The 14,322-nt window shown below is 37.1% G+C and overlaps 1 protein-coding gene across 2 annotated transcripts in view; it reads right to left on the bottom strand.

Annotated features, from left to right (window-relative positions):
- The window catches only part of itsn2b (intersectin 2b), a 35,065-nt gene extending 21,379 nt beyond the window's left edge, over window positions 1-13,686 (bottom strand). For both annotated transcript variants that reach the window (XM_048191503.1, XM_048191502.1), the window contains exons 1-8: window positions 13,447-13,686; window positions 5,174-5,249; window positions 3,357-3,449; window positions 3,161-3,224; window positions 2,907-3,073; window positions 1,925-2,131; window positions 1,028-1,124; window positions 804-946 (exon numbers count right to left, since the gene is read on the bottom strand). In XM_048191503.1, coding sequence (XP_048047460.1) covers window positions 804-946; window positions 1,028-1,124; window positions 1,925-2,131; window positions 2,907-3,073; window positions 3,161-3,224; window positions 3,357-3,449; window positions 5,174-5,180 — 778 coding nt within the window. In that variant the 5' untranslated portion in view covers window positions 5,181-5,249; window positions 13,447-13,686. The remainder of the gene's footprint in view (window positions 1-803; window positions 947-1,027; window positions 1,125-1,924; window positions 2,132-2,906; window positions 3,074-3,160; window positions 3,225-3,356; window positions 3,450-5,173; window positions 5,250-13,446) is intronic.
- Window positions 13,687-14,322: the final 636 nt, after the last annotated feature.

Below are 14,322 nucleotides of genomic sequence, written 5' to 3' on the forward strand. Positions count from 1 at the left end.
CGAGTTATATTTCATTGTTTATTATTTAATTATTTTTAAATTAATTTTGTTAAAACTGTTAATTTTGAAATACTTATGTTCGAACCATTGTTTCCCGCGTAATTCCTGTGTAAATGCATTTATGCCGCTTCAGAGGAGCATTAAAGAGTCTGTGTAAATGCACATTTTTGTGATTTTATGCCGCTTCAGAGGTGGTTTCTGTGGCGCTTTTTCTGTGTAAAGATGCCTCAATTGTTGTACTAACATAACTGGTTTGACTAGCTGGCCGATATTCTTAACGTGACAACGCTAAAATCCACTTAAACCGCCAACATGTTACCACATCTAGAAACCGTTTTCACACAGAAAAAATGAGCACCCTTCATTACATTACGTGTAACAAAACAGCTTGTAGGCTTAAACTTAACAATGCCATAAACCTGTGAAATCAACCCCACAAAGTCATGTTTTACCCACTTTCTCATTCCTGAAATTCTCTAGTAGATGCGTCTTTGTCATGAAGTATGTAAGTGATACAGTCATATGCTATGCAGATGAGCCACATAGGTGTGGATTGCCATCTTACCGCACTACTATAGCCTTCAGCTGAAGTCTCTACATCAGGTAAATTCATGAAATTATGACAGTAATCACAGTGGCATTTCAAATGTTTTGTCCCCAGGCATCATTAAGAGAATCTACAGTAACTTAGTGCTAGTTGAACTGTCCGTTTGGCGATTCATTGCACACCAGTAAGACAACCAACCTTTTTTTCCCACCCATTATCGATTATAGTTTTTTGAAAACCATTTACGATGAAGTACCTGTTAAATAACCGATCATTTGTTTATCCAGGCTGTTAAACTGCTGCCTGTATTTGAGCCGTGAGGCCTGTGGGACGGCCCAATCAGAGGGGCCGCCCTTTGGAGAGTTGCTGGCCAACGATGTGGAGGGGGAGGAGTTTGAGCTGTAGACATAAGTACACAAGTCACTTTGTGTGCAGATAGTATTATGTACACTATAAAATCTATGTGTGGAAGTTCCTGACCTGCTCGAGCCCAGGTCCAGCAAAGATGAGGTCTTATTCATTGGATTGGCAGAGAAGCCCAGTGGAGAAGAGGAAAAGGAACTTGACAGCGGGAGAGCTACGGAAAAAAACACAAACAAATACATCTGAAAGAAAAATGTAGCCTGTGACGCTCTTTAAAAAGCTTCCAGAACAGTGTGTACGAGCCATTAATAAAGAAATATATCATGCACGAGTCAAAATACTGCACTATTTTGTGAACAAAATCAGTATAAGCTGCAAAGTCATCGTTTTGAGACTGTTTATGTATAAAGAGCTTCTTCATATAGCTCAGACTTATAGACACAAGCTGAGCTAGTCCTGACACAGGAAGACTGAAACAGAGGAAATGCTGAGTTCATTAAGAGCAAAAGAGATCAGTGTCAATTCACCTTTAGCACACTGTACACTCACAGAGGCTCTTGCCTTTACAACATATACGAAATGACACAACATATATGGATATTTACACTACTAAAGTTTAGGGTCAGTAACATTTTATTAGTGTTCTGAAAGAGTCTCTTATGCTCTCCAAGGCTGAATTTATTTGTTCAAAAATACATTAAAACAGTGTATACTGTGAAATATTATAACAATTTAAAATACCTTTTCTGTTTTAATATATTTTAAGATGTAACTCATTCCTGTAATAGCAAAGCTGAATTTTCAGCAGCCATTACTCCAGTCTTCAGTGTCACAGGTTAATATTTTTGCGGAAACTGCGAATAATTTTTTTCTGGATATTTCAATGAAATGAAAGGTGCTTATTTAAATGAAGTCCTGGAGTGTACAGTCAGAACCATCACATCAAATCTGTGAATTGTCATAATTTATGGCATTCAGACTTCACTGGCATGTGGACATTATAGCATTTCTTACTGGAGGTGAGAGGGATGGGGGTTGGATGTAGAATGGCAATAGGTCCGTTAGGCAGGGCTGGTGTGCTGATGTTGGGAATCACTGGCACAGACAGACCTGTGCCCATCATGGGAGTCATGCCCGGCATGGGGCTCATGGCGGTCATTGGTATAGGGGTCAGAATGGGCACGTTGGGCATCATGGGTACATTTGGCATAGTTCCCATTCCTGCAAAGACACAAAGGACATCTTTCAACAGACAAAAGACAATAAAACATGATAATTCACTAAATAAAGTGCTTGAGAAATATTCAAACCATTCATTCTAATAGCAAGAGCTCACTAGTTTAATGCTAGCAAAATCTCATTTTTACAGTCACAAAATTCAGGAGCTACTTCTCAAATCTCACAAGTTGTAGACACATTTCTCTAGCACACGCTGAAGGTCGAGCTTATAACCATCTGTTCCACATTACAACTCAACTGAATCTTGTGGCCATCAAGCTGTGCACCTGCTGTCATAAGAAGGACTTTCATGAGGTTTTTCCAGCAAATGGGGAAGTATCTTTCTATACTTATTTCACACTTATTTCATTATTTTACTTTTGTAGCATTGCTTAAAAGTAATGTTAATCAAAAGATCTTTTTGCATCAAAAACAGTCGTAACTCAGCATTAAACAGGCTTTAGCTACTGTGCCTTTAAGCCTTAAATGACCTCTACATAATGACCTCCATACAAAGCGGGCCAGGTTGCTGAACACTGAATATTGATGTTTGAACAGCATTCATGTGTGACTGCAGCCAGCCATGGTAATAGAAGAGAAACTTTGGCCTGTTCTGTATAGTGGTACTGGGCGAGGATAACAATTAGATTAACATAAATAATCTGTAATTAGAACAATAAACTGTGTAAAATTTGAATGTGTCACAGTGCAAGTGTTATAATCCCAATGCCCTCTCAGATCATTGCTCTGCTGGTAATAGTGTAGTTTGGCAGCGCACCGAGAGGTGTTGCTGGCATGGTTGGAGCTGGCACAGGTGGCTGCTTCATGATGATAGGCAGAGCTGTAGGAAGATTCTGTCCCTGCAGTTTCATCTTGATCAGCTTCATGGCTATAGAAAACTCCAGCCGGTCCATCCTACCATCTTTATTCATATCAGCCAAGGTCCTGCCACACACAAACAAACAGGCAAGCCATCAGAGCAAGATTATATATTTATTTTTAAACAGATTGTGCATGGTCAGGGTTTCTCACCAGATCTCAGCTAGCACAGACTGAGGAAGCCCTGATTGAATGAAGAAGTTTCGTGCCTTCTCCCCTATACACAAAATTATTTTTTAATAATAACAGTTTTAAGTAACATTTATGCTTGTAATGCAAATAATAATTAAGCATTTATATCAAAAGGTTTTTAAAATTTTAACACCAGCAACTGTTTCCAAGCACATACCTGTAACAAAGCCCTGCACTGGCGAGAGGGTATCAAACTTCTGATCATGTTTGTCCCTCTCCTCTGGGGTTATAGCCCAAATACTCCGACCACCTTAAAAGAAAAGTAGACAAAACGAATAAGTGTCTAAGTGTCTAACTGTATATATTTTTTTGTTTGTTTGTATGTCTATTGCTTTGACAATATTGTGCCATTTCACACAGTAATGCCAATAAAGCTCATTTGAATTGATATGTGAGAGAGAGAGAGAGAGAGAGAGAGAGAGAGAGAGAGAGAGAGAGAGAGAGAGAGAGAGAGAGAGAATTAAACTTCTAATAAAGCAGGCAACACTGTGAACTGTACTTGCTGATACTAGAGTACTGAATCTGTCAGCAGCATCACTTTTACATGCACAGTTTGTGGTACAGTTAGCTTTTGCAGAGTCAGGTTGTTTGAATGATAAATACGTGGCACATCACTTCTGTCTTTCGCAGCAAGCACACAATGCCATGCCTCCCACGATTTGAGTCAGACGAAAACATTTAAATGACATTTTTAAAAAAGACAAATTATTACTTTAGTCAGACTGAAATTTAATTTTTACAGTGGCTGTAAATGCAGTTAGTGTCACTCTGATATTTACTGACATTGCAGAGTTAAAGTCTGCTAAAAGCAACAGTAGGCATAATATACTTGAGTTCAAAACAGAATACCAGAACAGCTGTAGGCAAAAGCATACAAGAGAGTAATTGCATAAAAGGAGTATGATTTGTGTCTACAACATTTGATAACACTCTTAACACATACTTTATTAAGTGTTTTGCAAGCTAAGCAATTAAATTTTTTTTTTTTTTTTTTTTTTTTTTAATAATATGCATTAGCACATTTTTGTATAAGCAGTCACATACTGGAAATTGCATTTAAACAATTTTGCTAAATTTCTTTAACAGTATTTTTTTTATTTATTTTAATTAACTTATTAAACATTAAAAAAAACTTACAAAATAACACCTCACCAACCACACTAATTTAATATATGTAGTGAGCTGTCATTTTAAATGACATAATGAAGAGGAAGTGACATCATTTGACTTTTCAGAGGAGCCAAGTTCAAAAGTTGGCAAGTTTTAATGTCACTTTACATTCACAATTTCATTCCTCATGCACAACATAGTCACTCAATCACATAACACAGAAAGAAACTTAATTTTTTCTACCAACAAGTCACTGTTGAGTCCTGATTGATAACAGAGAACAGCAGCCATTTTGTGCTGAAACTGTTCTACTATCCTAACAAATTAATTTGATCTTGACATAGCAGAAAATAAAATTTGATAGACGATTTCAAATCATAGAGAAATGTACTTTAAAACAACCATTCTCAAATGGAACAGGCAAACATTTCGAAGAATGACTTTAATAAACAACACCCCTTAAAAGATTTACAGGGTGGTCTGGTCCTGCTACTCAAATATGTCTAAATGCACTGAGGGACAAAAATTGTATATTTTAACAAACAAGTAATTTATTAAATAAACAAAATCAATAAGCAGTGACGTGTCAGTTTGACAGATGGGCTGCAGAGCGGATGATCAGAGCCGTTGTGTGTGATCATACTGCAGTGTGTGAAAGCAGTGTAGCTCCTGCTATACCGATGCACACACTGCAAATATGAACAAGACATGATAAATAGGAAAGACTCTTGTTTTAGTGCCATTATAGGGCTAAAGGTCCTCTGTGTGTGTGTGCGCACGCACGCACACACGCACACAAATCCTGTTGGTTCAGACACGTGGGTAAACACACACACACATAGAAATATAAAGCAGAGCTCTTACCATTCATGGCTGCAGGTGGCAGGGATATGAGGAGAGCGGTCCTGATCTCCTCGTCTCAGCTGGCTAGCTCAGTCATCTGCACCAAACACACACACACACACACACACACACACACACACACACACACACAGAGAGAGAGAAAGAAGAAATGTCCACCCATTAATAATGAAAGCAGAGGAGTGCAGGGCTGTCGCTATCTTCATCCTGCACTCTCAGACTGAAAGAGAGAGAGAGGAGGATGTGTGAAGGGGAGAGGAAGGGTGAGAGGGAGGGGATGAGAGTTCCAAACTCCCCATACAAATGCTTTCAACAGAATAATGCTCTATGTGCAGTATCTTAATAAACAATGACACTTTTATTACACCGTTTACGACTGACTGCAGCACTATCCTCCTACTAATGACATCAGAAACTTATTTCAAAGCTATCTAGTTCATGCTGGAAGAGTCTTGGTCATTACTTTGTGAAGTAATGATAATTCCTCTCAGAAACTAGAGTTCAAGAAGGTTAATAAGGAAGCTTGTTTCCGCCATGAAATAAAAGATAAAAAAGGTAATTGACTTTTTAATCTTACAACTCTGACTTTTTTCCTCGCAATTGCGAGTTTACATCTCACAATTTGTACTTTTGTTTTCATGCAGTGGCAGGAACAAGCTTCCATAAGTTATAGTCTTATAATGAAATGTTCTCTAGGTTTATCCCTGTAAGCTTCACATTGTTTGCTAAAATCACACACAACCCATGCAATTTTACTAAATAAATGTGGTTCAAGTAAATGTCAGTAGTGGGAGTCTGCCAAGAACTGTGATTCACACATTAAAACAATTAGCCTGACATTATCTCTGCACACACACACACACACACACACACAAACACACACACACACACACACACACACACACACATAAATACACACAAGCCACTGCTCCAAGCACTAAGCCACTGTATCTACAGATCAAAGTGGCCAATGGTTGATAATTACATATGACTGATATAGTTCTATAAAGACTGAGACCAGTACTGACATAATGGATGAAAATATATATGTATATACACAAAAATATACATTATATATAGATTTTTACATATATATATATATATATATATATATATATGTAAAATCTATAAATATGTACACTACCATTGAAAAGTTTGGGGCAAGTAAGATTTTTATTTGAAAGACAACAATATTTTTATTCAGCAAGAAAGGACACAATAAACTGATCAAGGATGACAATAAAGACATTCATAATGACACATGCAAATTCTATTTCAAATAAATGCGGTTCTTTTGAACTTTTTATTCATCAATAAATAAGAAATGTTTCTTGAGCACCAAATCAGCATATTAAAATGATTTCTGAAGGATCATCTGACACTGCAAACTAGAGTAATGATGCTGAACATTCAGCTTTGCCATCACAGGAAAAATTAAATTTTAAAATATAATAAAATATATTTGATCAATATTAAAGTTTACTGTATTTTTGGTCAAATAAATGCAGCTTTGCTGAGCATAAGTGACTTCAAAAACCTAAAATAGAAAAATCTTACCAACCCCAAGCTTTTGAATGGCATGGCAGGGTAAAAATATGCATACATACAAGTTTATATGCAAGCTTATTTGTGTTACAAAACCCTGTATGAGAAGTTTTTCTCTTAATGTGTTGTAGGAAAAAAAAGGAAGCAGCAAGAACACAAAACTTTAAGTTCTTTTTGTTAGAATACTGAAGGGCTGTATCTTGGTGTCCACATATCCCTGAGAAACACATCTGATCGGGGGCAGGTAGACATGATGATACAGCCTAATTACACAAGACTGCCCTACCACAGACTAGTCAACTAGTCGCTCAGAACACCCACATTCATGAAAATTTGTAGTTTTACACACCCCTAATAAGCAAACAGGTATAGGCCAATTCAAAACGTCCAAACATCAGCCTGGCTAATATACTGGACTATCATGACGCTCATTTAACAAACCAGTTGTATATCAGAGCAGTCAGAAAACCAAATACTGATAGCAGAATACAAGTTCTAAAAACAGTGAGAAAGTTGCTGACAGGAAGCGATGTGTGGCAGTAATGTGGTAGTGCTGCGAGAGCAGGTCTAGAGGAAGAGAATGTGGTCAGACAGGACTAGCTTCCAGAAGACTGCTTGGATGGGGCATGATTGTCATTTGTCATATAACTCCCTTTTCTCTCACTCTCTCTCCATCTTACAATCTGGCAGTGCTCGCAGTGGATATAGTATTTCATTGATGCTTTGCATGTTATTTGCAACTGGGTAAAATTTTACATAATCTGATTTATAGTCAATATCCAATATCCAGCTCTTTTTAATGGGAACAAAACATTTCCCTCAATTATTTCAACATTTCCTTGTCAATAATTGGTTTCAGTAACTGGTACTGTGTGAACTTTTTGGAAACATTGAAACACTGACAAAACACACAATGTAATTTGTCATTCTACCATCACCCACTGTAAATTAATGACGTGAGTGATGTGAGAGATGCAAAGATAGACTGTGAGGTCATAGCTGGCCATGTCCTACCACCTCCTGTCTCCACCCTGTATGTGAATTAACAACCACAAAGGAATGAAGGAAGTAGGAGGAAAGCAAAAATGAAACAGGATGTCAAGAGGTCATAAACAATGTTGTACAAATGCTCTGGTCCCTCAGCATTGTGGTCAGAGGACATTAAGCCACATTAAAACCAACAAACCCGGTCTGTGTATCAGACCTTTCACTTTTGTGCTTGCCACTGAATTCTCTGCTCTCAGAAAATGAAAGCATTGATTGTAAAAGAGAGCAGAGAGCCCTGATCATGGGAAAAAAAGAAAAAAGAAAAAAACTCTGGCAAAATTACCAGAGATGCTGAGGGTGGTTGGTACTGATTTCATTTCCCTAAACGGTTAATTTATATTTACATTAACTGACTCATTTCAAAAAATATTTTTATGCTGTGAACCTATAAAACTTTTTAAAACCAACCCTCTACAACACAAGAAAATCACTCACATATGCGAGTGATTTTCACACTAGGCAACTAAAAAAAATGTTAATTAGTCACAGGTGAGTGAAATCATACAATTTACTTGTCACTGGCTGAGTTAGAGGCAAAAACTAAGTTTGGCACAGATATAATTTCATTGCCTGCTTAGCTTTACGCACTGTCTGCTCTGTCACTTTCTCTCACACATGCGCACCCAACGTGAGAGATAAAGAGAAGCTTACACATGCCACGTAAAGATAATTGATGAGCTAGATCTAAATGCAAGGCTCAACGACTGCCCGATGGCCAAGAGTTGACGAAACTGTCACTGTCCCAATCTGGCCGGTGCTGCATCATGAGTTTATCATTTGAATGTGATTTCAAGCTTCGGAAAATTCAAACATTCAAATGCAAGATGTCGTGAAAGAGAACTCAATTCAGTTCTTGTGCACTGTGTGAGAAAGCAGCGTCTGACAGCACGCAAATAATATACCAAGTTCTCTTTCATGTCTTTGCGCTTGAACGGACAAATTATGTCAAAATGCCCGTCTTGGCAAGCAAGTATCCTAGTTAACATAGTCAGTTAAGTGAACATAAACAGACGAGAAAGACAATGCATGTGTAACAGTATCAGTATACTGGATCCATGCATTATGACTTAAAGTGACAGCAGCCTATTATTCCTGCTGCTGTCTGTGTTTTTAATGTTAATCAAACAACAAAAGACAAAATTAATAAGGATTCATCTATATTTAACTTATACAGTGAAGCCCATGCAGTGTTATTTTACATTTTATTACTCTATTCAATTTCTGTACATAATTTACCTAATCTGTATACTATGGTTAGATCTACCTAAAAAGCATGGTTTATTTCATTTTTATCTTGGTTCTATAGTGTATATTTGTGATATTGCTTGCTTGTAGTTGGATTTATTATTATTATTATTATTATTATTATTATTATTATAGACTGCTTACTTGTCTTTAATAATGTTTAAGATTTATATTTTATATTTATATAGAATTTTTCATTTGCATTGTTCTTGCATTTCATGTAAGAGGTCTGGTGAGTAAAATAATAATAAAAAAATGACTAGTCAATGGCTAGTCCACAGAGGGTTGTAAATGCTGTTTTATTATTCAATTCTGGGGATTAGAATGTAATCCACTAAACTGAATTACATTCATATTTTGACACTAAGATTTCAAGTACTCATAGTCACGCTACATTCTGAGACACATTGTCTTTAGTTTGTGGCTTTATGTGCAGAAGGTCATGCAGGTGGTGTCAGTGAAGCCTGAACAAACACACACACAGCTGTCAAGGAACATACATGCTGTACATAAACACCACACTACTAAAACATCATTGGACCTTCTTAAACATACATCAGGGCTCAACAACAAGGATCTTTCCGCTTTGGGCCAGTAGTTGACATTTTTACCTGCCTTTTAATTTCCCTGGCCCCGTACTACAAGTATGATAAAAAGCCAGTGTTAATTTAGTATTATGTATTATTATAGCATTTATTCATATTTTGAATTAGCTGTCATTTATATTTTCAGTTTTCATTTTCATTTCAGTTTGTTTAGTGAATTTGTTGTGCTTTTGTTTTTTTATATTTCTATTAAGCTTTAATTTACTATAATTTCAGTTTTATTATTAACTTATTTTATTTCAGCTAGTTGCCAAGGCAACATTTCTAATATTCCATCTAATATTTATATTTTATTTCAGCTTTTAACAGTCTTAGTTAACAATAACAGCACTATTTTAGCAACATTTTATGTGCCGGAATAAAATGTATTTATATTTTTTTCATTAAATGTTCATATACTAATGGCATACAATGCAAAAATTGTTTTTCATTTTCAGATCAGATGGTGGACCTGCACCTAGACCCAACCACAACGCAGCCCTGAATGTCAGCAGAGACCATGTCAATTATACAATCCCCTGTGAAGACCTCGTCGACACGAGACATCCTCACAGATCCCGATGACCAGCTTCGCCTCCATACTGGCGTGATGAATCCGATCTTCAAGCAAAAGGAACTGGATGAAATATTTTGAATGATAATCCACAATCTGACTTCTGATTTGTGATGCAGCCTAGAATTAAACCACACCATGTTGCTTTGTTTGGAACTAGTTAGGACTGGTCCCTCAGCTGGGCCTGGTTTCTCCCAAGGTTTTTCTTCTCCATTCTGTCACCTGATGGAGTTTGGGTTCTTTGCCACTATCGCCTCTGGCTCGCTCAGCTGGAGACATTTGAATCTATACATTCAACAATTTCATTGATCTGACTCTGACAGCACTGACACTATTTGATGAGAATTGAAATGACCTGGATGATAACATTACGTTTTCTACAGATCTGTAGCTAAACTGAACTAACTTAATAATTGATGATCTTTAAAACGGAACTGAATCAACACTGAAGTGACTTCAGCTGAACAATGAAACTTTTTTCTTTTTAGAGCTGCTTTACAGCCAAACTGTTTACCTCATTGAATCCTTATTTTCCTGTTGATCACTGTAAAACTGCTTTGAAACAATCACATTTGTATAAAGCACTATAAAAATGAAGGTGACTTGACACGCATCTAATTTTCTCCCAACTCTTTACATTCACTTAAGTTATAATCGACTGTGTCTACGTAAATACTCGCCAAAACAATCATTTTACTGATCGTATGCTGTCTGAGAGGTGGCTTTCTGTGCACGCCCTTTGGGTGTTTGATAGCGTGGGAGTACTACAGTAACTCTTTTACAGTGACCATTAAAGGGGACCAATTATGCCCCATTTTACAAGATGTAAAATAAGTCTCTGATGTCCCCAGAGTGTGTATGTGAAGTTTTAGCTCAAAATAACCCACAGACAATTTTTTATAGCATGTTAAAATGGCCACTTTTTGGGGTTGAGAAAAAACGCGCCGTTTCAGTGTGGGCCCTTTAAATGCAAATGAGCTGCTGCACTCAGCCTAAGAGGGCAGAGCTTCAAGAGCTGATTCTCCATCAGGAGTCAGAAACTACGCATATATGCTGCATGGAGATAGAAAAGGTATAGTTTAGTTTAATTATGGTTATAACTTTTATTGTATTCTTGTTTTTATCCACTATATTAGTACAAGCTTAATAAACTGGTAAACTTTATATCCATAAATCAACTCCGATGAACTGTAATAAAGTGCTCTCACCTTCATTACTGCTGTATCCAGTATCACTCTGGAGGCTGTAAGCTGGATCACGAACAGTTTACTGATCTATCCTTGAGTAACACATTTTTAGCTCAACCTCTGTTTTGACAAACGAATTTTGGTAGAGTTGAGGGAGCATTTTCTTCGAAAACAAAATTAATCAACCTCGTCTTCAGCGGCTCAGATTTAGGGAGTAAATGGAGAGAGCTATATATATCCAGCTACAGAACACCTAAAACGCTTGGGAGACATTCAGTGCAGCAATGGTGGTCTCTATAGCTCACTGTGAACTCGCTCAGGGTGGTTCTATGTTAAAACGGCAGGCAGTGTCTGTCAACATTTGTGGGCGGGGCCTGTGGCTAACGTGACATCACACTGCCAGGGATCTGGAAACGGCTTGTTCTGAGACACTGCTTATGATTTATTGGGATTAAAAAAAAAAAAGGAGTGGTTGCATTTTTATTATTATAGGGTTGTGTACACACACTGCCAACACACATGTCCAAACACCATGCAAAAGTGAATTTTGCATAATAGGTCCCCATTAACTCTTTTTAACATTAAGCACATCCCACGCTTTATTTTCTCATTCTTTATTGCTTTAATAGCCTATGCCAATAACTTTAAGCAGTCCCACAATGATAAAGATTGGCCCAGCCAGTGTAGAGTGCTGAGTGCAGCATGTGTGTGTACACACTGCTTTGCTGTTGCTTGTTGATGCAACTCAGGAAATACACTCTTATTAAAACACTGTCCTTCTTAAAGCACCAGTACTAGTAAAATGAGGAATCATATAGTTTTTAAAAGCAAGGTATCGCAATACCTTTCAAATACCAGTATATCATGCAACACTACAATGATGCCCAACATCCCCAACTGTCTCTTTTTCTAAATGAAGCAAATATCCAGCAGGCTCTAACAAATTATCACATGCATAATGGATCCGTTCATTGGTCTGCTTAGATAACATGAGCTGTTTTGAGCATTTGTGATGAAGGGCAGATAAGTCCTAGCTATGAAGATAAGCATGAAAAGTATGTGGCCTTGAACAACTGTGTAACCCAATCTATTTCTAATGTAAAATATTAATTGGTAATTTGGTAGGTAAGCATAATGCCTATGGTTAACCACACAGAATAAGTCACTGATCATTCACCTGAAAATAGAGGACAAAAATCAAGTCATTATGGCTTGACAAATAATTTCCTTTCAGTGACCCAAGGTCTGCAAGGACATTTCCTTAAAAACTAAGGGAATTAAAGGAATTAACTACCTTAATATTAACTTAAAAGAGACTTAATTCAAATCTCAACATTTATAATGTTATGTATGTATGTTATATAAATGTTTAAAGCACAGGGTCACAGCAGCTTATAAAGAGAGAGGTCTGGCGCAAACTCATCAATATGATCTTCAATCTGTAGTACAAATAATATGACAAGCCAACAGGAGCCAATGAATGGATATGAAAAACTGACCTGTCTCATGAATATTGGACGGAGACACTGGCTGTGATGCCTAAAAACGCTGTCCATATAGGCAACGCATTACGTTTTGAAACACAGCCATCGCCATCATCTGTTAGCTAATGTTCCGCTAATTGTCATGTATGAATCACTGTAGCATTATAATAACCAAGATAAAAGTAAATAAATCTCGCTCTTTTTTGTGTAGCTACACTAGACATTGTACACTACTTATAGCGATTCATATCTGCGTGAAAGGCAGACAGACGAGTTTGCCACTTGTCTGGCAGGTTTGTGTGAAGAAAGCATGTTTGAAAGCACTTTGAATCAGTTCTTTAACATGTAATGAGACATATGACTCACAATGAGCTCTTAATAATTGTAATATGAAGCTCTGAAGGACTTGAAGAGTGTGAAATTGGACACTTTCTCAACTCATCACCCAACTACTGTAAAACCAAATGATAACCACCAAAAACATTATATGTAACATAAATAATATATAATATGTGTATTTTAACTACATTATAGCCATCTATAAAGTATGATTCAAGCACATAACACTAAAACGAGCAGACATTTGAGCAGTATTAAAGGAGGTACTCACATTACACAACAGCATTATTGACTTGGCGAAATCTCCTGGGAGGAAAACATATCCTTTTCCATTGTCCTCTGAATTAAGGTGACGACAATCGGCTTTCAATGTTTCTTTAAAGAGTTTATGCAGTGTTTTATGGAGAATCTTTGACAACCTGTTGCTGTACGCTGTCAGACAAACAACATGGCTGACGACGGGATGTGCGCGAGCGCTGAGCTCAGAAGAGCCTTTAAGAGGGAGGGGCTGAGTGTGTTTCAATGCAGCGCTGTAGCTGAAACACTGCTGCCCCCTCACTAGCTAAAAAACATCACACCCAATCACAGTAAGTCCCACTTCTTTCTTTCTTTCTTTCTTTCTTTCTTTCTTTCTTTCTCATGAAAATTGTAGGTCTGTCCATCTAGCTCATCATTTTTAATTTCTGAATTAGTTTTTATTGCAAGATAAAATTGGTTATATGAGGAATTGATAAAATAGAAAGTTGAACAAATATTTAATTACAAAATGCAATTAAAGGGTTAGTTCACCCAAAAATGAAAATTCTGTCATTTATTAGGCTACTCACCCTCATGCCGTTTCACACCCGTAAGACCTTCGTTAATCTTCGGAACACAAATTAAGATATTTTAGTTGAAATCCGATGGCTCCGTGAGGCCTGTATAGGGAGCAATGACCTTTCCTCTCTCAAGATCCATAAAGGTACTAAAAACATATTTAAATCAGTTCATGTGAGTACAGTGGTTCAATATTAATATTATAAAGTGACGAGAATATTTTTGGTGCGCCAAAAAAAAGCTTCAGGAAGCTTCAGAGCGTTATGAATCAGTTGGCAATACGTTGGCAGTTTGACATGCGATCCGAATCATGATTCGATACACTGATTCA

This window comes from Megalobrama amblycephala, linkage group LG5 (genome assembly GCF_018812025.1).
Source record: "Megalobrama amblycephala isolate DHTTF-2021 linkage group LG5, ASM1881202v1, whole genome shotgun sequence".
Taxonomy (NCBI): domain Eukaryota; kingdom Metazoa; phylum Chordata; class Actinopteri; order Cypriniformes; family Xenocyprididae; genus Megalobrama; species Megalobrama amblycephala.